We start from the raw sequence: 23,413 nt of genomic DNA on the forward strand, positions 1-23,413 counted from the left end.
TTAGTTGCTCCATGGCATGTGGGATCTTCCCAGACCAGGGCTTGAACCTGTGTCCACTGCATTGGCAGGCGGATTCTTAACCACTGCGCCACCAGGGAAGTTCCCTGATGTTTTTTAAATATTCAAATGTAAAACTAAACCAGAAAAAAAATTAAAAACCTTGGTGGCTTAAAACAACAATCCTTTCTTCTCATGCTTACAGGTCTGTGGATTGGCTGGGAGGCTCTGCTCCATGAGTCCCAGGCTTGGAGGGGCAATGGGCGTGTTCTTACCATGCAAGGCCAGAAGCTTCCAGAAGGATGAGGGGAAACCCACAATGCCTCTGGACATCTACACATAAAACAAAAACTTGAAAGGTAAAGAAAGCATGTGTCCAGTGGAGTGAGGGAAAGGGGGAGGGGTAAAATAGGGGTATAGGATTAAGAGATACAAGTTACTATGTATAAAATAAATAAGCTACAAAGACATATTTTACAACATAGGGAATATAACCAGTATTTTATAATAACTATAAATGGAGTATAACCTTTAAAAATTTGAATCACTATGCTGTACACCTGAAACTCATATAATATTGTACATCAACTATACCTCAATTAAAAACAATAGCTGGGTGAGGGGCGGGAAAAAAGAAAAAAAAAACAATAAAAAGCAGGTGTCATGGTTTAACGGGCAGCCTTGGGAGTACATAAAATAATATGGTATCTCACAATCTGTAGCATGTTGATTCTGGTGACATACATACCTCTTCCCATTGTATATTCATTCACACGTTTCTCTGCTTTCCCAACTGTCTAAAAATGAGCTTGAGCCCATTTCTCTAATGGCCGAAGGAATGATTTATGAAGGCTAATCCTATGAAGGGAATAATTTAGGAAGCCTAACTCTATGCAGAAGCACTTTACAAAAACATCAGGCCAGTAGTGACTCTTATGTCGAGTTCTGTACTATAATCATTTGCCCACGTCAATGGATTTGTCACCTTTTTTGCTCTGGTCTAGAATTACAACACATCTCTGAGACAAATGACTTCCATGGCTTAAGGGTGAACTGTGGGTTGCAAACTCCAGCTCAAGCCCTTTCTGTGCTGTGTGGCCTGGGGTGACTCACTTAGCCTCTCTGATCCTAAGGGTCTTTTTTACCCTCACTTGTGGACTCCGCCCCCTCCTTGAGGAAGAAGAGTCCCGCCCCCAAATTACTGACCCCGCCCACCAGGGCGCTGAGGTCATGGTGAGCGGAGCTCGGGTAGACACGCCCAAGCCCCGCCCCCAGCCGCCCTGCCCTCCTCGGTCTCCCGGAGCCGCTGAGATTCGTTGTCCCACTGTGTGCCGACGCACGGCCTTCTGGGAGTTGTAGTTTCCGTGACACCGGCGCTGCGGGCCCCAGTCGCTGTGCAGGCGCAGCGCGGCGCCTTCCGGGAGTTGTAGTTCTTGAGGGACCCGAGCGAGCCTCAACTCTCCCAGTGCGCACGCGCAGTCCGGGCCGGCCTGGAGCTTGGGCCCGTTTGTGGCGGCTGCTACCTTGACCTGTGTGGCCCGCATGTCCGTGCCACCGCGGGACGAGGGGGTCACCGGGGCTCCGCGTGGGCCGTATAGGGCCAGAGACCGTGGAGAAACTGACCCAAACCCGCCAGACTCGGCGGGAGCCGCCCAAGGCCTTCAGAGCTGGTCCCAGAGGCGAGGGCGCCGCGGTGCGCATGCTCGAGTGCGTGTACGCTTGTTCCCTGAGTGTCTGTGTGTGCCGGTACGATCCCGACTCCAGCGGCGTGTTCCTGTGCGTGTGAGGCCTGCCCTGCGTGCCGCTCCAGAACTTTGTGCCGGTGCGGGCGTGTAGCTGTGTGTGTCACTGTGCGTGTAGGCCCGCCTGTCCCATCTGTGCATGAGACTTCATGTGAGTCCGTCCCCAAGTGTCACCATATGTTTGCACGTGCCTGACCCTAGCGGCCTGTGCCCGTGAATTTGAGCATTTCGGGACCTCTGCCTATCTGTGAGTTTGGGCATGTGTGGAACTTGTTCTCCTAGGTGGGTGTGAGGTGTATAATTCCACAATTCCTGGCTGTGCAACTGCGTAGGGTGGCTGGGTGGGTGTGCCTGCCAGCATGGAGCTGGATGGTCAGGGTGTGCCTGAGTGGAGGGCTGTGCACAGGATGTTGATGAGAGACACTGCAAGGGTGGGGGTTCTGCGCGTGTGTGTGTGCATCTGCGCGTGGGGGAGACCCTGCAAACCTGCGGCTCTGGACACGTACGGAGCTCTGCCCACCGCATGACTCTGCGTGTGACTAGGGGTGCCACTGTGCGTGGTGTCCCAGGCCAGGCCTGCCCGTTGAGCAGGGCGGCATGTGTGACTTTGTTGTGTGTGTACCCACGTGTGCATGGGCAGGCGTGACCGCAGACGCGCTTGGAGTTGTGTGGGTGTGCAAGACTGCCTGCCTCCTTGTGTATGGGAAGGACTGTGCCACAGCATATGGGTGACTGTGTAAGGGCATCTGAGGGCCAAGGCAAGGGGTGGTATAACTGCCCCCCCCACGTGTGGTTGCATGCAATTCCGTGTGTGTGTCTGTGTGTGATGTGACACGTGTGTCTGATTCTGAGCATGTCTCTGTCTCCCTTTTGGTTGCTTGCTTGTGTACCTGACTGGCCCAGGTGTACCCCGCCCTGAATCCACTTACCTTCCCCACGTGCACACAGAGGAAACACCCTGCGTTCTTGCTCCACCCACCCACCTGCGCCTGCCCCAGCATCTTCCTTCAGGGGTCCTTGTTTCTTTCTCTCACAGATGCCGACTGGACCCACTGAGGCATGTGTGGCCACGGCAGGGGCCACAGCCTGAGTGACATGGACAGGACCCGATGCTCCCAAACCTACGAGGTGGGTACCACTGCCTGCTCTGGGGATCCAGTCAGGCCCCACTCAAGCCTGAGGGCTGCCTGTGGGGGTGGCACCAGAACTGAGACTGGCCCCATTTGGCTCCCACCGGCAAAGTTCTCACCTCTGCGCAAAGACCCTGCGTGATCTGGCCCTCGCCTTACCATATCTAATCTCCCCTGCTCTCCGCCTAAGTCACTCTTCTCCAGCGCCCCCCAACCCTGCCCAGCCACTTAACTGTTCCTCCATCACCTCCATCATGGTCCTGCCTTAGGACCTTTGCACTTGCTGGGCTCATGGCCCGGAATGCTCGTTCCGTAACTTCCTCCAAGTCTCGGCTCATTGATCCCTGCACTGGGGGACAAGCCTTCCAGGCAGATGGAACGGCCAGTGCAAAGGCCCTGTGGCAGGAGCATGCCTGGAGTGTTTGTGCAACAGGGAGGACGCCTCTGGCTGGAGCAGGGCAAGCCCAGAGCAGGTAGAGGGTGTTGTAGAGGCTGAGGTCAGGGAGATGCTGTGCAGGCCATGGAGAGGAGTGTGGCATTGACGGAGCCATTAGTGATTTTTTAAAAAGTATTTATTTGGCTGCACAGGGTCTTAGTTGCGACGTGCGGGATCTTTAGTTGCGGCATGTGGGATCTTAGTTCCCCAACCAGGGATCGAACCCGGGCCCCCTGCATTGGGATCTTGGTGTCTTAACCACTGGACCACCAGGGACGTCCTGCCATTAGTGATTTTAATTGGGAGAGAGAGGAAGAGGAAAAGCTCTGGAGCTGGGCAGCCCAGGTGTGGGTCCTGCCTGGTATTGCCACTTCTGGGAGCCTCACTGAAGAATAAAAGAGCTTAAAGGGTGCTGGGCATATAAGTCTGTGTTCAACGGGTGCTGGTTATTTTGGCCACTATAATAATACACCCGAGTTGGCTTCAGAGTGGCCGGGACCAGCGCCTCTTAGATGTTCCTGTGCTCACAAACCACCCGGGGCTCTTATCAGACGGCAGATTCCAAGTTACCAGGCCTGGGGGGGGGCCTGAGCTCTGCGCTTGTCCTCGGCAATGCTGATGCTGCTGGGCCTTGGGCCAGGGTGGAGCGGTGTTGATTTCAGAGTGGAAATCAGGATCTCTGTGTTGACGTCTGTCGCACTCTGTGTGCTAGTTAAGATGAAATGTCTCCTCCTGGTCCGGACGTGCGGCCCGCCCGCCCGTGAAAACTTTCACTGGCTTCCTGTACCTGCTGTGCGTGTTCCGTGCGCCACACATACCTGCGCGTCGCCACCTCCAGCTCGTCTCTGCTGGGGTTGGGGTGGGGAGTACCAGGGGGATGAGGGGAGCTCAGAGCTGAGAGAGGCTCAGGCTCAGCCTGTGAGTGTGACTTTGCACACAGCAGGGAGCAAGCTGGAAGCTGGTTGCTGCCGGTGGGAGACAGACACAGGGCCTTCTGGACCCACGTGAGCAGGGTCTTTCAGGGAGGGGTGTGCTGCTGGTGATACCAGGAGAAACTCATCACCCCTAGGATGGCCCCCACTTGGCCCACCCACCCCAGGGGGCTGGACCCAAAGCAGGTCACTGACTGCTCTCCACACGTGCACATGGTCACAGGCACCAGGGATTAGGACTTCAGTACATCTTTTGCATGGACGCAACTGAACCCATAACAGCAGGGTTTAGAAACATTTTTGGTTGTCACACCTGGGGGCATCTGGTGAGCAGAGGCCAGGGACACTGCTCAACATCCTGCAATGCACAGGATGGTCCCGCAACAAAGCATGATCTGACCCAGACTGTCGGTAGACAGACGCTGCTCTGATCCTCTTCCAGCCCGGGACAGGGGACAAACCTGTTTGGCTTTTTGTTGTCTTTCTTTCTTTTTTTCTTTCTTTCCTTCTTTCCTCCTCTTCCTTCCCTCCCTTCCCTCCTTCCCTCTTTCCCTCCCTCCCTCTCTTTCTTTCTCATCCGGTAACGAAGATGTGAAATCAAGGCAGCAGCTCGCAAAGCCGGGATGGAAGGACTCTTGACGGTTGCCGTCCAGCAAGACTCTGAGTTGGGAGAAACCCCGAAACACGAAGGTCATTTCAGGGATGGCCGGAAGAACCAGGAAAGTTGTTTGAAGCAGGAGGTCCACAAGGAAGACCCCACTGAGGACTGCATCCCCGAGCATGATGAATGCACCAGAATCCCCAGGACCAGGTCGAGTCCCCTAACTACCCAGGCTGACCGCAGGCCCCAGAGGCGCGGCGCACCAAGAAAGAGCCAGAACCAGAAGACCACAGACGCCAGCGTGGAGGAGGAGGAGGAACGAGGTGGTGGCACCAGAAAGCCGTGGAAGTGTCAGGACTGCGGAAAGGCCTTCAGCTACTGCTCGGCCTTCACCCTGCACCAAAGAACCCACACGGGGGAGAAGCCGTTCTCCTGCCCCGACTGCGGCAAGGCCTTCAGCCAGAGCGTGCACCTGATGCTGCACCGGCGGATGCACACGGGCGAGCGGCCCTACGCGTGCGGCGAGTGCGGCAAGGCCTTCAGCCAGGGCTCCTACCTGGCGGCGCACCGGCGCACGCACACGGGCCAGCGGCCACACAGCTGTGCGGACTGCGGCAAGGCTTTCGTGCGCCCCACGCACCTGGCGCAGCACCAGCGTGTGCACACGGGTGAGCGGCCCTTCACATGTGGCCAGTGCACCAAGGCCTTTCGCAACCGCTCCTCCCTGCTGGAGCACCAGCGCATCCACACGGGTGAGAAGCCGTTCGTGTGTGCACAGTGCAACAAGGCCTTCCGCTTCTCCTCGGCACTCATCCGCCACCAGCGCACGCACACTGCCGAGCGGCCCTACACCTGTGGCCAGTGCGCCAAGGCCTTCACGCAGATCACACACCTGGCGCAACACCGTCGCGTGCACACAGGCGAGAAGCCCTACACGTGCCCCGAGTGTGGCGCGCCCTTCAGCCAGAGCGCCTCACTGGCCGAGCACCGGCGCATCCACACGGGCGAGAAGCCGTACGCGTGCACGCAGTGCGGCAAGGCCTTCACGCAGGTGTCGCACCTGAGCCAGCACCGGCGCGTGCACACTGGCGAGCGGCCCTACACCTGCCGGGACTGTGGCCGCGCCTTCAGCAATCGCTCGCACCTGGTGCAGCACCACCTCGTGCACACGGGGGCGCGGCCCTACAAGTGCCTGGAGTGCGGCACCGCCTTCAGCCACGTGTCCTCCCTAATCGAGCACCAGAAGGTCCACACCGGAGAGAAGCCCTACCGGTGCGGGGACTGTGGCCGCGCCTTCAGCCAGGGCTCGTCGCTGACGCTGCACTGGCGCACGCACACCGGCGAGCGGCCCTACGCATGCCCCGAGTGCGGCAAGGCCTTCAGCAACCGCTCCTACCTGATCCAGCACCACATCGTGCACACCGGGGAGAAGCCGTACGAGTGCAGTGGCTGCGGCAAGGCCTTCGGCTTCTCCTCCGCCCTCATTCGACACCAGAGGATGCACGCCGACGAGAAGGTGGGGGACACCTTTGCCCAGCTGCTGCACCTGACTCAACACCTGAGCTCCGACCGGGAGAAGGAGCCTGTTGACGGCGGTCCTGCAGAAACCGTGGTGGACCAGCCCAAGAATGAGGGCTGAGGGCTGCCAGGGCCTCCTATAGGCAGACACCCCGCTGAGCCTTTTATACCTCATGCTCGGGCTCTCAGCACTAGTGGGTAGATACCGTACCATCCCCATGTTGCCGATGAGGAAACCAAGGCTCTGGGAGGCTCCGTGGGGTGCCCGAGATCACACAGGGAGGATGTCACAGGGTCAGGACTGGACCTCGCATCTACCAGACTCACCTCCACCACCTCCCTGGTTCAAAATTATAATTGTGACCCATGGAAGTAGACCCGAAGATATATCTGTGGGTCTCTGGCTGGCCTTTTGATTGTTCATTTTATGACTGAGTAGACATTTGGTCCACACATTTAAATAAATAAAAGGTTCAGTTCCTTTGGTGCAGTTGGCATGGTAACAGGGAGCAGGGTCTTAAGAATAAATGTGGGGACTTCCCTGGTGGTGCAGTGGTTAAGAATCCGCCTGCCAATGTAGGGGACATGGGTTCAAGCCCTGGTCCAGGAAGACCCCACATGCCGCAGAGCAACTAAGCCCATGCACCACAGCTACTAAGCCTGTGCTCTAGAGCCCGCGTGCCACAACTACTGAAGCCTGTGCACCTAGAGCCTGTGCTCCGCAACAAGAGAAGCCACCCCAACGAGAAGCCCGTGCACCACAACGAAGAGTAGCCCCTGCTCGCCACAACTAGAGAAAGCCCGCACGCAGCAATGAAGACCCCACGCAGCCATAGGTAAATAAATAAATAAATTTATAAAAGAATAAATGTGGATCCCTAGGACTGAAACAGTGCTTCCAAATTAGAGAAAAATGAGCAGAGAACTCCAGGGCAGGGAAAGTTGTTTTAGAAGGAAGCACCTCTCCCGTGACAGACCTGTGGAGGGTAAATTTTAGAGTGGACCCCAGTCTTCTTTTCAGTATGAGGAAACACCTCCCCTTTACAGATGTTTTCCCCCAACTCAAAGTCCTGACTTTCATGGTTGTGTCTGTTAGCTCTTGCTAAGTAACAAATCACCCAGAATGTCCGTTTAGTGTTTCCCATGCAGGGTGGTTCTGGAGGTCTGGACCAGGTTCATTCGATGTTGGGAAGGGGAGGGCCTGCCATACCAGCCTCTTTCTCGGACCTCTGGGAGTGTGGGAGCACGTAAGCACCAGCGATTGGCCACAGAGTGGAGGCGGGACTGAAATCAGAGCTGATCCCCAGCGGCTGTCCACTCCTTGGATTTACGTTACTGCCACCGCCTTTGTAAACTCAGTGCCTGCAGGACAGCCAAGTGGACTGCAGGTATTTCCACAGTTGGGATAGTCTGGCCTTAGCAGCTGTGTGGCTGGCCTGGAGTCTGGGCTGCTTCCACTGCAGTCCTGATAGCTGACTTTAGTGGATCAGTGGCTACAAATCTGTGCCTGTAGTTTTGTGAACACAGCACCTGAGGGACATCTGGGCTGATATCTTGCCTTCCCACAGTGGAGGTAGGGCCGAGGGCAGTGCCAACAACAGTGTACTTTGTGAGCCCACATGACAGGTGACAAATGACACCACAGCGCGCTGCCTGATGGGCAGCTCCAATTGAGGAATACTCACTGACTCCTCTCCCATCCCACCCACCTCACACCACAGCTTAGAAATGGGTCTGGGGGCCTCTACTCCAACAACTAGGGAGCATGCCCTTACCCCAACAGGGCAGTGAAAACCACAGAGCAAAGAGGAGGCCCCACTCACTATCCAGGGCAGGCTCTGGTCACCGCAACATCAGTCACACCCCCTATCAAGCGGATAATGGCCAGCACACACTGAGGAAAGACGCAGTAGGAATCCATACTAAAAGCAGCCCTCGCACCAAAAGTGTTAAAACCACGCAGGCTACACAGGGACATTCCATATAAAAATAGCCCTCGGGAGTTCCCTGGTGGTCTAGTGGTTAGGATTCAGTGCTTTCATTGCCATGGCCCAGGTTCAGTCCCTGGTCAGAGAACTGAGATCCCACAAGACACACAGCGTGTTTAGCCAACATAAAAAAAGCCCTCTAAGACCACAGTAGATAACTGTTTCTCCTAAACCCATAGGGTAAGAGAAATATAAGTAAAATGAAGAAGCAGAGGCATCACTCCCAAATAAAAGATCAAGAGAATTCCCCTGAAAGAACAAACAATGAAACAGACCTCCTCAGTCTAATAGACACTGAATTTAAAAAAGGAGATAATGAAAATACTGAAGGAATTAAGAAGAGCTATTGATAGAAATGCAGATTACTGTAAAAAGAAACTAGAAGCTATAAAAGGAACCAAGAAAAATTTTAAAACTCATTTGGTGAGATGAAAGCTGAGCTAAAGACAATAAATAGCAGATTGAATATGTAAAAGAATAAGTGATCTGGAAGATAGAATAATGCAAATCTCCCAATCAGAACAGCAGACAGAAAGCCAAATGAAGAAAAAAAAGAAGAAAGCTATATGAGACCTATGGGATAATATAAAGCATGCCAATATATGTAAAATAGGGATACTGGAAGGAGAAGAAAGAGAAAAGGGGATTGAAAATGTATTTGAAGAAATTATGGCTGAAATTTTCCCAAACCTAAAGAAGGAAACAGATATCCAGGTACAGGAAGCACAGAGGGTCCCAAACAAGATGAACCCAAACAGACCTACACCAAGACATATTATAATTAAAATGGCAAAAGTTAAAGAGGGGATTCTAAAGGCAGCAACAGAAAAACAAAGTTAATTACAAGGGAACCCCCATAAGGCTATCAGGTAATTTCTCTACAGAAATGTTGCAGGTTAGAAGGGGTTGGCAAGATACATTCAAAGTTCTGAAAGGGAAAAATCTGCAACCTAGGATACTCTACCCAGCAAGATTATTTAGAAGAAGAATAGAATAGAAGAAGAGATAAAGAAATTCTCAGACAAGCAAAATGTAAAAGAATACAGCAATACTAAACTTAGCCCAAAGGAAATATTGAAAGGCCTTCTCTAAATAGAAAAGCAGTAAGACTCTATAGGAAAGAGAAAATCACAACTGGAAAGTAAATCACTTAAATAAGCCAGTGCACAGATTTTTTAAAAATCAAAAAAAAACTTCTGCAAAATTTTCTGTGAAAGCGCTGATAACCACAATGAATGGCAGAAGGATAAACATGAAGATGTAAAAGAGGACATCAAAATCATAAAATGCCGGGTAGGAGAGTAAGAAAATGTAGTGGGGTTTTTTTTCAGAATGTGTTTCAGCTTATATGACTACCATTCCAAGCAAGTAGATAAAGGAAGGGGTTAACATACTTGACAAACAGGGTGACCACAAATCAAAAAACATACAATAGATTCACAAAAACCAAAAAGAAGAGAACACAAGCATAATACAAAAGAAAATCATCAAACCACAAAAGGGAAAACAAAAATAAAGGAACAAGAAGAAATACAAAATCAGTGGGAAAACAAGGTTTAAAATGGCAATAAGTACATATGTATCAATAATTACCTTAAATGGCAATGGACTAAATGCTCCAATCAAAATACATGGAGTGGCAGGTTGGATTAAAAAAAAAAAGCCTACAATATACTGCCTACAAGAGACCCACTTTGGGGCAAAGGACACACATAGATTGAAAGTGAGGGGATGGAAAAAGATATTTCATGCAAATGGAAATGACAAGAAAGCAGGGGTCACAATACTCATATCAAACGAAACAGAGGCTATAAACAGAGGAAAGATAAAGAAGGACACTATATAATGATAAAAGAAGAGGATATCACACTCGTCAACATATATGCACCAATATAGGAGCACCCAAATGCATAAAATAAATACTAACAGACATAAAGGGGGAAATCAGTCGGACTACAACACCCCACTCACATCAATGGACAGATCTTCCAGACAGAAAATCAGTAAGGCAACAGAGATCCTAAATGATACAATAGAACAGTTAGACTTAATTCATATTTTCAGGACATTACATCCCCAAAAACAAAAAACCAGATTACACATTCTTTTCAAGTGCACATGGAAAATTCTCTATGATTGATTACATACTAGGGCATAAAACAAGCCTCAACAAATTTAAGAGTATAGAAATTATTTCAAGCATCTTTTCTGACCACAAGAGCATGAAACTAGAAATCAACCACAGGAAAAAAAAATGAGAAAAAAAACAATTACATGGAGAATAAACAACATGCTACTAAAAAACCAATGGGTCAAGGAGGAGATCAAAGAGGAAATTAATAAATACCTTGAGACAAATGACAATGAAAACACAATCATACAAAATCTATGGGAAGCGGCAAAAGCAGTTCTTAGAGGGAAGTTCATAGCGATACAGGCCTTCTTCAAGAAGTGAGAAAAATTTCAAACAACCTAACCTACCACCTAACAGAATTAGAAAAAGAAGAATAAACAAAATCTAAAGTCAGCAGAAGGAATGAAATAATAAAGATCAGAGAGGAAATAAAATAGAGATTTTTAAAAGCAATAGAAAAAAAATCAATAAAACAAAGAGCTGATTCTTTGAAAGGGTAAACAAAATTGACAAACCTTTGGCCCGGCTCACCAAGAAGAAAAGAGAGAGGACCCAAATAAACAAAACAAGAAATGAAAGAGGAGAAATAGCAACTGATAACACAGAAATGCAATTTAAAAAATGAGAATACTATGAACAATTATATGCCAACAAATTGGACAACCTAGAAGAAATGGACAAGTTTTTAGAAACATACAGTGCACCAAAACTGAATCAAAAAGAAATAGATAATTTGAACAGACCAATCACTAGAAATAAAATAGAATCTGTAATTAAAAAAAAAAAAAGACTTCCTACAAACAAAAGTTCAGGACCAGATGGCTTCACAGGTGAATTCTACCAAACATACAAAGAAGAACTTATATACCAATCCTTCTCAAATTCTTCCAAAAGATTGAAGAGGAGGGAACACTCCCAAAGACATTCTATGAAGCCACGATCACCCTGATACCAAAACCAGACAAAGACACCACCAAAAAAGAAAATTACAGTCCAATATCTTTGATGAATGTAGATGGGAAAATTCTCAACAAAATATTAGCAAACCAAATCCAACAACACATAAAAAAGATTGTACACCACAACCAAGTTGGATTCATCCCAGGTTCACAAGGATGGTTCAACATACACCAATCAATGTGATACACCACATCAACAAAAGAAAAGAAAAAAACCACATGATCATCTCGATAGATGCAGAAAAGGTATTTGATAAAATTCAACATCCAGTCATGATAAAAACTCTTTTGAAAGTGGGTATAGAGGGAACATATCTCAACGTAATAAAAGCTGTTTATGACAAACCCACAGGCAAGATAATCTCAATGATGAAAAGCTGAAAGCCTTCCTACTAAAATCTGGAATCTAACACAACATTGTAAATCAAGTATACTTCAATAAAATAAATTAAAAAAAAAAAAAAAAAAAAGCTCTGAACGACTCTGATAAGACCAGCCCTAAACATGTAAATGAATAAAAGCATCAGCTAACTCAGATAATGATGAACGTTATGGAGGGGATTTTAAAAGGTATGGGGAAGTCATTCTGCATTTTACATGAGTTAATTTGAATGTTATGCTAACTAAAATAGCTTGTTTGTGGCCTGTCAAACATGCATTGTACATCTGCTTTAATTATTAAAGAAAAGGGCACACTGACCAGAAGTAAAGAATGTCTGTGTTAAAAAGAAAGGTTAAATGCCTCCGTTCCTGGGATGCCAGTGCTGGTCCTCCCTCAATAAGACTCCCTTCCCAGGTGCCAAGGCCATACTGACTCTGTATACTCGCTGTATATGTGCTGGTCTGTTTTTGTTTGGTTTGGTTTTGGTTTTGAAACCTTGAAGAAATGTACCTCTGACTTATTTAATGTTCTTTGTTCTGACTGTATATAATACTGTGCTGAAAACCATGCTTCTCTGGAGAAATTTCTCTGAATAATCTGGGAGGCTGTCTTCTGGACTGTAGTCCTCAGTTGGCTCAAATAAAACTCTTTCCTATTTTTATTATATATTTATTGATTATTTTCATTGACAAGGGGTTGGTGGCACTTGTGGGGCTGGGCAGCTCTCTCCCAGGAGATGAGAGGCTAATGACAAAACGGAGCCAGCCCAGGGGAAAGTTTGGGGGAAGACTGCTCATTCCTGCTGGTCCCTGAAGCCTGGCATTTGGAGGATGGGTGTGGGAGGTGGGGGAGGCCCCTGTATCAGCAGAGGGGACCCACCTGAGGTGAAAGGTGGGATGCAGACCGGACACACGAAGGCACGCTGTGCTCACACATACCCCATCACAATCACATTCTGAACCCTGCCCTTCCCCCACCGCACATCCCCCAGTTCTGTTGGCTGACACCCGGGAGAAACGAACTCCAAGGACCACACTACCTGCCCCGCCCAGAGACATCATCAACATCCCCCGCGGTCCCGCCCCTCGCCATAAGCCCCGCCCCGGCTTGCAACTGCTCCTGCGCGCTCCAAGCCGGGAGCGACTCCCAGAAGCCCTTGGGGCGCTGTTCTGTCTAGCGGCGCGGCCTGTACTTCCGGCCAGACTCGGTTCCTGTGTGGACAACCACCTGGGCAGCCGCGGTCCGGAAGGGCCAGGAGCCGCTGACTTGGGGCCGAGTCGACGGACGCTGTGTAGGCCCAAACGGGCCCTCTCCTCCCCGCCCGCGCTCCTCTTGGCGCCGCCGGGACGCCGGCCGGGACTCCGTTTCCCAGAGGGCGCCGCGGCTGACGGACACGCCCACTTCCGGCGGCGGCCCGCCACCTGGGTTCCAGCTGGCCAGGCAGGGTGGCGGGCTCGGCGACCGGCCGGGCGGGGCCCGCTGGGTGCCCGGCGTGCCCGGGCGGGCTGGGTGTGTTTGCGCGACCCCGGGGGCGTGTGCGCGCACGGTGGTGACATGCGGGGGGCGGCGAGCGCGCGGGCCCGCGGCCTGGGATCGCCGCCGCGGCAAGGCGTCCCCCGCACAAAGCCCGGAGCGGGCCGCGGCCGGAGCGCGGGGACCCCGGTCGCTTTCCCTTGCCCTGTCCGGGGAAGCCCGCGCGCAAGGAGTGGCCTCACATCCAGGGGCCAGCGGGGAGCGGCGACCACGGGGCCTGAGAACAGAGGTGAGTGTGACAGGTGGCCCGGCGGGTGGACGGGGACGAATTCATCCTCTCAGGGTGAGGGGAGGGTGGGGTCTGGGACAGGAGGCCTCTCGGGGCCCAAGTGCTGGTGAATGGCGTCCCTGGGCTCCGGGGCTGTTGGACAGGGGCATCCAAAGGCTTGGAAATTCAACGCGAGAGCATCAGTCCGCGGTACAGGATCACTGTAACCGGACACCTCCCTGTTTCAGGACTCCCAGAGGGAAGAAACGCCCCCTCCCTATCCGTGACAGACTCTAGTAGAGTAGCGACCACATCCCAGGTGACCCTTCAAAACTGGTCCCATCCTACACATGCTCGAGTATTGACGCTCCACTTGTTGAATCCGTTTCTGATTTACAGCTGTCGTTTAAGACTCAGCAGGAAGGGAGCGTGGTGTAGATCTTGCCTGTAGCTACTTCTTTCTCTTCCCCCAGCTCTGCCTTCCAGGGACACGGCCTTCGTGCAGGTGAGGAGACACAAGCAGGAGGCGGCAGGGACAGGAATTGAACGGCAAGCCACCTCCCAGGTGAGTTGGCATTTCCTCTCTCCTCTCTGAAATACAAGCTTGCTTTTCAGGACTTAATGTTTATTTTCTTTTAAAAGTTTTCAATCTAAGAGACCTGTCAGGGGAGCTGGTTCCCATTTCCTCACACTCTGGTGAGTGAGGGGCGACAGGGACAGCCCAGGGCCTCCCTCCCTGCTTCCTCTTCATCCCACTCAGAGTTCGTTCTTCACTGAAGAAACGATTCAGCCCCTCCTTGTGCAGCTTTTCTCAGAGGAACCCTGACGGAGCAGAAAGGTACTCTTTAGCGCAAACAGGACAGCCCCTTGTGTTGTACCTGGTGTGTTTGGTATTCTCTTTGTGCCAGCCCCTGGAGAGACAGATGGCTAAGCCCCAGGCCCTGCTCCCAAGGAGCTTACAGCCTGTGGGTGGAAAGTCATGGAAGCATACAAGGTTCTGAGTGTGAGTTTTAGGACCAGGTACTGTGAGAGCAGGCGGGAGGAACTCTTGGCTCGTAGCTGCCTGTCGGGGAAGAGTAAGGAGGTGATCTCTGAGCCCCATGTTTTGAAGGGAGAGGAGAGGTTTGGCAGACAGAAGAGGAAAGGGCAGCCCTGGTGCAATATGGAAGGCTGTCTTTTCCTCACTTGATTGCGTTGCTTCTTAGAATGCTAATAAATTTTTTGTTTCTGTCAGCTGTGTCTCCTAAATATGTGATCGCCAGCTCATAAACGTATGAGCTGGGTTCCAGTTGCCCAGACTGCATAGATTACCAGTGATCTCCATCCGCATTACCAAAGGCAGTGCTCAGTTCTTCGTCTTCCTTGATTATCTTTGGCACTTGACGACCGTTGGCGTTTGAAATAGTTCAGAGGTTGACAGGCTTTCACTGTAAAGGGCCAGGTAGTAAATATTTTAGGCTTTGCAGGCTGTGAGGTCTCTGCTGCAGCTACTTCCCTCTGCCTTCTAGAGCTAAAGCAGCCACAGACAATATGTGATTGGGTGGGGTTGCGTTCCAATAAAATTTTACTTACAAAAACAGGTAACTGCCACCCCCTGAAAGAGCTCGCCCTGGCCCGCCCACCTTCCTGACTTCTCAGCTTTCACTGCTGGTTCCTCCTCATCCTCCTGACCTACAGCTGTCACTGTGCCTCTGGGCTCTGTACTTGGCTCTCTCCTCTTGTCTGTCTGCAGCACTTCCCTTGGGGAGGTCAGCCCGTTGTTGTCTGCACAGACCAGCCAAACACTGGCTTCTCCCAATCCGCCTTTCCAGCCCAAAGCTCTCCTCTGAGCTCCAGGCCTCTGTGTCCAACTGGACTCCTCCGCGTGAATGTTGAATAGGTAACGCAAACCTAACACGTCCAGACCCAGGTTCCTGGGGTTCCCCCCGACAGTTGTCTCTGTCTCTGTGGCAGTTTCATGCTCTGAGTTACTCAGGCCAAAAGCTCTGCTGTCATTCTTGTCTCCTCTCTTGCCCTCACCTCCCACGTTTGGTCCATTTGCAAATCCTGTCAGCACTGTTTTCATGTTGTGCCCAGAATCTGACGGTTATCACCACTGCCGCCACCGCCTCGGTCCTCGTTATCTTACCGTTGGCCCCTTCTACTCATGCTCCCCGTGGTCGCTTCCCAGGGCAGCAGCCAGAGGAGTCTCTTCTGTCACTCTCTGCTCAGACGCCCCGACGGCTTTCCCAAGTGAAGGCCAGATCCTTAATGTGACTGACAGGGCCCCGGGTGACCCGGCCCCCGGACCTCTGACACGTGCTACCACACTCCCCCATCACTCACTCTGCTTTCTCAGAAGTTGCCTTCTCGTTTTCCTGATCACTGTGTCTAAAATTTCAGAGCCTCCCACCCAAATTCCTCACACCCCTCTTCCTTGCTTTACTTTTTAAGACTCTTAGCACTTTTCAACATACTATATACTTAGTTTATCTGGTTTTCTCTTGTCTGATTCTCTTGTACCACAAAGTACATTTGACACAGGCAGGGATTTTGGATACTTTTGCCCCAACGCCTGATACGGAAAATATGGGGTGGATGAATGTGTGAATGTAGTCTTACAGTTCTCTTGGAGCCAATGTTTCACTATTTCATATAGCATTACAATGATACTTTTTATACCTGAAAATGTGCATTATCTCTGATTACTTTCTATGAGTATATTCCCAGAAGTTTTTCTTTCCTTGTGGATTAAAGTTTACCAAACTTACATGAAAACAAAATACTTTAAAAATTATATGTGGATGGAACAGCAGTAGGGCCTCAAAAGCTAGAATTCTAGATTTTACTTTTTTACTTTAAAAAAAAGTAAACTTTACCCCCCTCAAAAAAAATTATTACAGACTTTTCATTTGTGTATTTTAAAAATTAACTGAATTGAATTGAACCAAAAAAAACCCCTTTGATGCATTTTTTTTCCTGTAAAATACTTTTTTTTTTTTTGAACTGTAGTTTGTTTGTTTTAATTTTTATTCATTTGTTTGACTGCACCGGGTCTTAGTTGCAGTGTGTGTGATCTTTAGTTGCGGCACGTGGGATCTAGTTCCCCAACCAGGGATCGAACCCAGGCCCCCTGCTTTGGGAGCATGGAGTCCTAACTGCTGGACCACCAGAGAAGTCCCTCCTGTAAAATACTTTTTACTCGTTTTTTCCTGTAAAATGTTAACACAAAGTATTTTTCTGTAAGGATAAGGTTGCTTTTTGGTTTTTATTTGTTTTTAAAGTTTATCTCGTCTTTATTATGATTGAGAGTTAAAGCACCAGATCAATTTCATATTATCAGTACAGATTCTGTACCTGTATGTTTCCTCTGTGGTGTAGTATGACCCTGTGAAACCCACTTGAAAGTCTACACGCCTGTATGATGGCAACAGGAATAAGACCAGGACCTGCACATTCTCGCTGTGTCCTCACATGGTGGAAGGGGCTGGGGAGGTCTCTGGGGCCTCATCTGTAAGGACACTAATCCCATTCATGAGGGTGGGCCTCCCAGAGGCCCCCACCTCCAAATACCATCGCACAGGGCATTAGGATGTCAACATAGGAAGTTTAGGGGGACACAAACATTCAGACAAAGAGCTAACAAAAGTCATTGATTCTGTATATAAGGAGCAATCTGTATAAACTGGGAAAATGTCTTAAAAGGATATGCACATACTGTTACTTTGGGGTCCCTCTGGAACATGGGATTGGAGAGATGGGGAAGGGGATGTTTCTTATTAAGAAGAAAAATCAAACCCAAAAAAACCCAGTTGCCAAGTATAAGAAAATATTTGAACTTGTATTCTTCTCTTTAAGGGCCCCCAAATTCCAGTTTTACCAATAACAAAGTAGTAACAAATGCTAGAAATATAGGCAACATTTTCTCTGACTCCAACAGACTTATAAAGTTACTGTAAAGATCCTGTGAAGATATTTTAAAAGATAGTGTAATTTGTATACAATTTATATACTACATGTACTGTATATATTTTGTTTCATTTAGTAAGGAATATTTGAAAGCTATTTAAATATCTGAAAAAAATAAGTGCAAGACTTCCTAGCCAAGGAGCAGGCAGTTAGAATTGTAAGATTGGAATCTGCAAAAACCCATCATTCATTCATTCATTCATTCATTCATGCTGTGCCAGGTCTCAGTTGTCGCACGTGGGATCTTTGTTGCGGCATGCGAACTCTTAGTTGTGGCATGCATGTGGAATTGAACCCGGGCCCCTGCGTTGGGAGCATGGAGTCTTACCCACTGGATCACCAGGGAAGTCCCCAAAACCCATCTTTTAGAATTGGGTCAGAAAAGTAGCCTCTGTCTCAGCACCTATGTCTTTGAATGCAATTGAGAATGTTTGCCAAAAAAAAAAAAAATCTGCGTTGAAATGTTTTGTTTGTTTTTAAACCACTTTGTTGAGGCAAGATTGACACATAGAAAGCTGCACATTTTTAATATGTACAACTCGCTGAGTTTGAGGATAAATATATACTCATGAAACCAGCACTCCCATCAAGACCATAGACTTATCTATCAGTCCCCAAAGTTTCCTCCCTTCCCTCTTTAGTATTCTTACTTTTTTGGCAGTGAAAGCGCTTAGCATAAGACCTACCTTCTTGTCCGACTTTAAGAATGCAGTGCAGGGAATTCCCTGCCGGTCCAGTGGTTAGGACTCCGCGCTTTCACTGCTGAGGGCCTGGGTTCAATCCCTGGTTGGGGAAGTAAGATCCCACAAGCTGTGGGGTGTGGCCAAAAAAGAAAAGAATACAGTGCAGTTTTTTTAGCTATAGGCACCGTGCTGTACATTAGAACTCCAGAACTTACTCATCCTGCATTACTGAAACTTTGTACTCTTTGATCATGACCTCCCCATTTCCCCCTCCACTGGCCCCTGGAAGCCACCATTCTACTCTCTATTTCTAAGAGTTGGGACTATTTTAGGTTCCACATATAGGTGAGATGGATCGTGCAGTGTTTGTCCTTCTCTCCGGCTTATGTCACTTAGCATATGCTTCGAAATGTTTGGGTTTTCATATACCTGAAGATTTCCACTGCTGAGTCTTGCGCAATTTTCAAAACTTGAAGGCATTTAAGGAACCGCTGGTGCAAAATGCAGGTCAATAACAGATCAGGGTGAACAGCCTGGGGAACAAGAGCCGAGCCTGCCTAGCGAGGTAAGCGCCCCTGCCAGTCACTCAGCCAGCAGATCCGTTCCTCTGCCTTCGAGGCCGGGCGCGCTCACTTGAGGACTTGCTGCTGCGAGCCGGCCTGCATTTGAGTCTTCGCTCAAGGCTGACTAAGCAGTTCCCGGCTGCTTCCCGCAAGTATTACCAGGTGTTTTCCGTGTTTTATGGGGCCTTGGCGTCTCCCGCTTAGGAGAGCCCTGCGTCGGGACTTCACCCTCTCCACACAAAGCAAAATACCACTCACAGAACCCTTTACACAGTTCAGTTAAAAATCTTCAAAGTTGGTGCAAGTTAAAGAACGTGTGATAGTATTATGTATTATTCAACAGATACCAAATCTCCAAGGGGCTTTTGTTGCTGGTAGAATTTAAATGGAAAGGTTGAGCCGTGGGTCAGCGTCGGTACGGCGAACGTTCATTTGGCGTTTACAAGGCACCTCACGTTCTGAGCGCCGTCCTTGTGCCATCCTTTTTAACCCACGTCACGGTCTGTGAGGTTGGTTTTGTTGATGTTTCCCTTTTAAACATGGGCAACTGAGACATAGAGGGGTTAAGTAACTAGCCGAGGTTTCAGAGCCAGTGAGTGGATGGAGTCCTGAATTCAGCCTTCGGGGTAGTTGGACTTTTTTGCTTCCTGATTTGAGTCTATGCTTTGAAAATCCCAAGGCTGCCAGATATTTAAATATACCTTCTGTTAGCCTCAGATTCTGGGGGTCAGAGTTTGAATTGAATAAATGTTCAAAATACATTAGGTTGTATCAGCATTGTACACTGAAATCATAAAAATATGCTACATAAAATTCCACCAGCAGTGCATGAGCAGCAGACCCAGTCGTAAGCGGGCTTGCAATGCCTCCTCGACATTTGCCCGCTTCTCTGAGATGGCACCTTGATTCTCTTTTTGTAATTGTGGTGTAGTTGACAACATAGTGATTCACAGTTTTTAAAGGTTATACTCCACTTATAACTATTGTAAAATGTTGGCTGTATTCCCTGTGGTGTACAATACACCTTGATTCTCAAAGGCATCTTATTAATGAAAAGCCTTATCATAGTTTTCATTCTAATTATACACTCATCTTCATTTCAGAAAAAAAGAATTCGGTTAGTTTGTTTTAAGTGAACATTCAACATGTAGTGAACACTAAAAGCAAATAGAAATCCTTAGAACACACTTTGGGGTTTAGTCATGTGATGTTCACCTCCAGGTTTACTTCCCCATTCTTTTTGGGTTTTTTTCCCTGGGAGAAAGAAGGATTTATCATTACTTGCAGGAAGTGATGCGAACACTGGGGATCCTTCCCAAAGCAGTGTCTCCTATTTCCCCATTCTTGTGCTGAGCCAGGGCACTTGACTATCCTCGTGGTAAAAAATGCTCTGGTACCTATTGTGCGTGGAACAGTTTAGCCTCCGTTATTTATTGTTTCTAATTGATGTCACATATTTCTCTTGTGTGTACCTCCTGTCACCGGCACAAAATTGCCAGTTCTCCAAGGGTAGAGGCTCTCTATTTTTCTCTTTTCTCTGAAGTTTACGATGTAATGAGGCCCGCTGTCCAGTAATTAACTAGATTTCCACATCACTGGGTATTTTCCCTTACATATAATCTCCTACCTAAAATGAAGAGGGGGTAACCCTTAGACCCCTATATTAACTTGCAAGGACTGCCATAAGGAGAACACCACAGGCTGGGCAGCTAAAACAACAAACAGTATACCGTTCTGGAGGACAGAAGTTTAAGACCAAGGGGTGAGTGGAGTTGGTTTCCCCTGAGGCCTCTCTCGTTGACTTGCAGACAGTCGCCCTCTCGCTCTGTTGTCACATGGTCCTCCTTCTGCGCTCACCCATCCCTGATTTCTTCCTCCTCTTACAGGAATACCAGTCAGATCGGATCAGGGCCCAACCGTGTGACTTCATTGAACTTTTAGTCACCTCTTTGAAGGCCCCGTCTCCAAAAACATTCACCTTCTGGGTACGGGGGGTTAGGGCTTCGACGTGTGCATTTGGGGGACAGGGCCTGAGCACTGGTCCAGCAAGAATGTGGTTTTGTCGTTGCAGAGCTTGGTGACATTTGGGGATGTGGCTGTAGAGTTCTCCCCGGAAGAGTGGGCGTGGCTGGACTCTGCTCAGAGGAGTCTGTACCGGAGTGTGATGCTGGAAAACTACAGGAGCCTGGTCTCGCTGGGTAAAGGCCCCTCCCTCCCTCCTCATCACCACGCCCTGCGCCGTCCTCTTCCTTCAAGCCAAGGACAGACCCACAGCATGACCACGTCCCGTTTCTTCTTACATATTTAGGACTTTGTGTTTCTAAGCCCAAAATGATCTCCTCATTGGAACAGAGGAAGGAGCCCTGGGCGGCGAAGAGAACGTTGACAAGAGGTGGGTGTCCAGGTGAGCGTGGGAGACCCAGGTGGGGTGAGGCCGTGGCGGTCGCAGCTCCGCGCCCTCAGACACCTGGGATCATCAGCGGACTTGAGCCTCTGGCCTGGAGGGAAAATCAAGGCCTGGGCTTTGCAAATTCTCCTTCTCTCCATCTCTTCTCTCCACCTCTGCTTCCCCCCGACCAAGTGTAACTTTTTTGTTTGTTTGTTTCTGTGGCCACGCCACGCAGCCTCTGGGATCTTAGTTCCCCAACCAGGGATCGAACCCGCGCCCCCCTGCAGTGGAAGGCAGGGTCCTAACCCCTGGACCACCAGGGAAGTCGTGTTACAACTCTTGTAACTCTTGTCCTCTCCTCTGGATCTCATGTTTTCCCAGCACCCGTCTTACCCTTTTGCCTTTCACACTTACACAGTCGTCACTTTCTTTAAAAATCTTCGGCTGATTCTGATGTAGTTTTTACTATCTTATTTCTCTTTGATGAAATGACTTTCATTTATAGACTTCTTTTAACTGATTGTTACTGTGCATCAGCTTTCAGTGAGCCCACCAGGTGGTGGCTGGGAAGATGAGCCTAAGCCATTAGAAAACGAACCATCCCATAGGGACGATAAGACATTTCTGTACACATAAGTGCAGTAGAAAGTGCTGTCCTACATATGATTAGTGTAAATAGGTACCTAAGAGGAAGAAAAAAGTCATTCCCGGTTTCAAGCCAGGGAAACAAGGCACAAGAGTAGAGCCTTGAGCAGAAAGGTGAGAACAAGAAGAAAGAGATTGGTAGTTCAGGAGAGGATTTGTTTTGGGCCGTGATCTGCCTGGGGTCCAGGCGGACTTCCCCCGTGCAAACAGGCTGCACACAGGTGGACGATTGGCTCTCAGAAGGAAAGGACGCTGATTCTGATTTGATGGAATGTTCTTGCAGATGTTGTGATGCAGATATCATCATATTTATACCACTTGGGCGTACAGAGATTTCAACCACAACACTGTTTCTGGAATAGCAAGTTAACCAAGTAAGACAAAGAATCAGAATTACAGATTTCTTTTGGAGGTTCCTGTAATAGGAAATGACTACCGTTTCTAAAGAATTGAGAATCTTGTAAGACCTCTTTGTTCAAACCGTACTTCGGCAGAAAAGTTTGTGTCAACAGGACAGTTTACAAACTGTGACAACTCACATGGGTCATCGTATGACCCAGGAGAACTGGAATGGCCTTCTGGGGGAAAGTTTGCCATTTATCATGGTACTAAATCACATTCTCTGAGCTAGTTTTCTGAGACAGAACTGTTTTTTCCCCTTCTGTTGACCCTTCCTCTCTTGCTGAGACTGTAGTTGATTTTGAAGACTTGTACTTTTAAGGCCAGGATCTGAACATTGGTTAGTTAGCATTGTAATCAAAAAAAAAAAAAGAGCTAGAGAAGAAATTTTTGCTAAATAAAATGGAGAAAGAGTCAAAGTGAGACTTCCATAATAGCACTGAGATAAGGATCATATAGCGTTTCCTTCAATAGGCTCTGCCCCCTCTTTGTCTATTTTGGCCACATTTTATCTTAGATTTAAATCTCTATGAGCTCTCTCACCTCCTGCACTTCGATCTCTTTCTCCAGTCTCCTGCTAAAACTATAACATGCACTACTTGGTCAACATTTAGGTGTGAAAACTCACATTGTGTCCTTTAGGATTAAAGCTACGCAAATTTGTGAATGGAATGCCAATTGGTCATATAAAACAGCTTTCGAAACAGTATACTTTTTTTGAGGATTTTTTCCTGTCTGATTACATTTTGGAAGATTTCTTCATACTAGTATGTAATCGAAGAGATATTTACCTTCTTAAAAATATCTTTTAGACTCACGGGCTCTGCCAGAGACCAAGGAGTTATCTTCAAAGAAGAACTTCTGTGAAGAAAAGTCATCCCAGGCGGTGCTAATGGAGAGGCCCACAACCTGCAGTCTGGAGTGCTCCGTTCTAGGGGAAGACTGGGGTTACAGTGCTGTGTTGGAGAGGCATCTGGTGAGTCAGGGTGTAAATGGAGGGGGAGACATGCTTACAGATAAGTTGCACGAGGTAGACTTGGCGAGATTCCTAGTAAGGCACTTACAGAGGTAACGCTGATGACTCCCAGGAGCTTCCTTGTGTCCTTCACAAAGAAACCCTTCCTTAGGAAAGCGATCTTGTCTGCAGGAAGTGTGGGAGAAGTTTCCATTGGAATCCAGGGCTGCTTACCGACAGTGTCCCCCCAGAAGAGAGAGTACCTGCAGTC

The 23,413-nt window shown here is 48.8% G+C and overlaps 2 protein-coding genes across 3 annotated transcripts in view; both read left to right on the top strand.

Moving 5' to 3' along the window:
• The first annotated feature begins 1,450 nt into the window (after positions 1–1,450).
• ZNF835 (zinc finger protein 835) lies at positions 1,451–6,955 on the top strand. The gene is given in 4 exon segments (XM_036832266.1): positions 1,451–1,819; positions 2,776–2,867; positions 4,827–6,348; positions 6,351–6,955. Coding segments are annotated over 2 exon segments (1,566 nt in total). The 5' UTR covers positions 1,451–1,819; positions 2,776–2,867; positions 4,827–4,860; the 3' UTR covers positions 6,429–6,955.
• A 6,108-nt stretch (positions 6,956–13,063) lies between these two features.
• ZNF470 (zinc finger protein 470) overlaps positions 13,064–23,413 on the top strand; it is a 68,596-nt gene continuing 58,246 nt past the window's right edge. The window contains exons 1-5 of one of the 2 annotated variants that reach the window (XM_036832212.1): positions 13,064–13,581; positions 14,034–14,125; positions 20,826–20,952; positions 21,063–21,158; positions 23,000–23,163. In XM_036832212.1, coding sequence (XP_036688107.1) covers positions 13,374–13,581; positions 14,034–14,125; positions 20,826–20,952; positions 21,063–21,158; positions 23,000–23,163 — 687 coding nt within the window. In that variant the 5' untranslated portion in view covers positions 13,064–13,373. The remainder of the gene's footprint in view (positions 13,582–14,033; positions 14,126–20,825; positions 20,953–21,062; positions 21,159–22,999; positions 23,164–23,413) is intronic. The other variant, XM_036832211.1, reaches the window with a different exon arrangement.

This window comes from Balaenoptera musculus, chromosome 19, assembly GCF_009873245.2.
Source record: "Balaenoptera musculus isolate JJ_BM4_2016_0621 chromosome 19, mBalMus1.pri.v3, whole genome shotgun sequence".
NCBI lineage: Eukaryota > Metazoa > Chordata > Mammalia > Artiodactyla > Balaenopteridae > Balaenoptera > Balaenoptera musculus.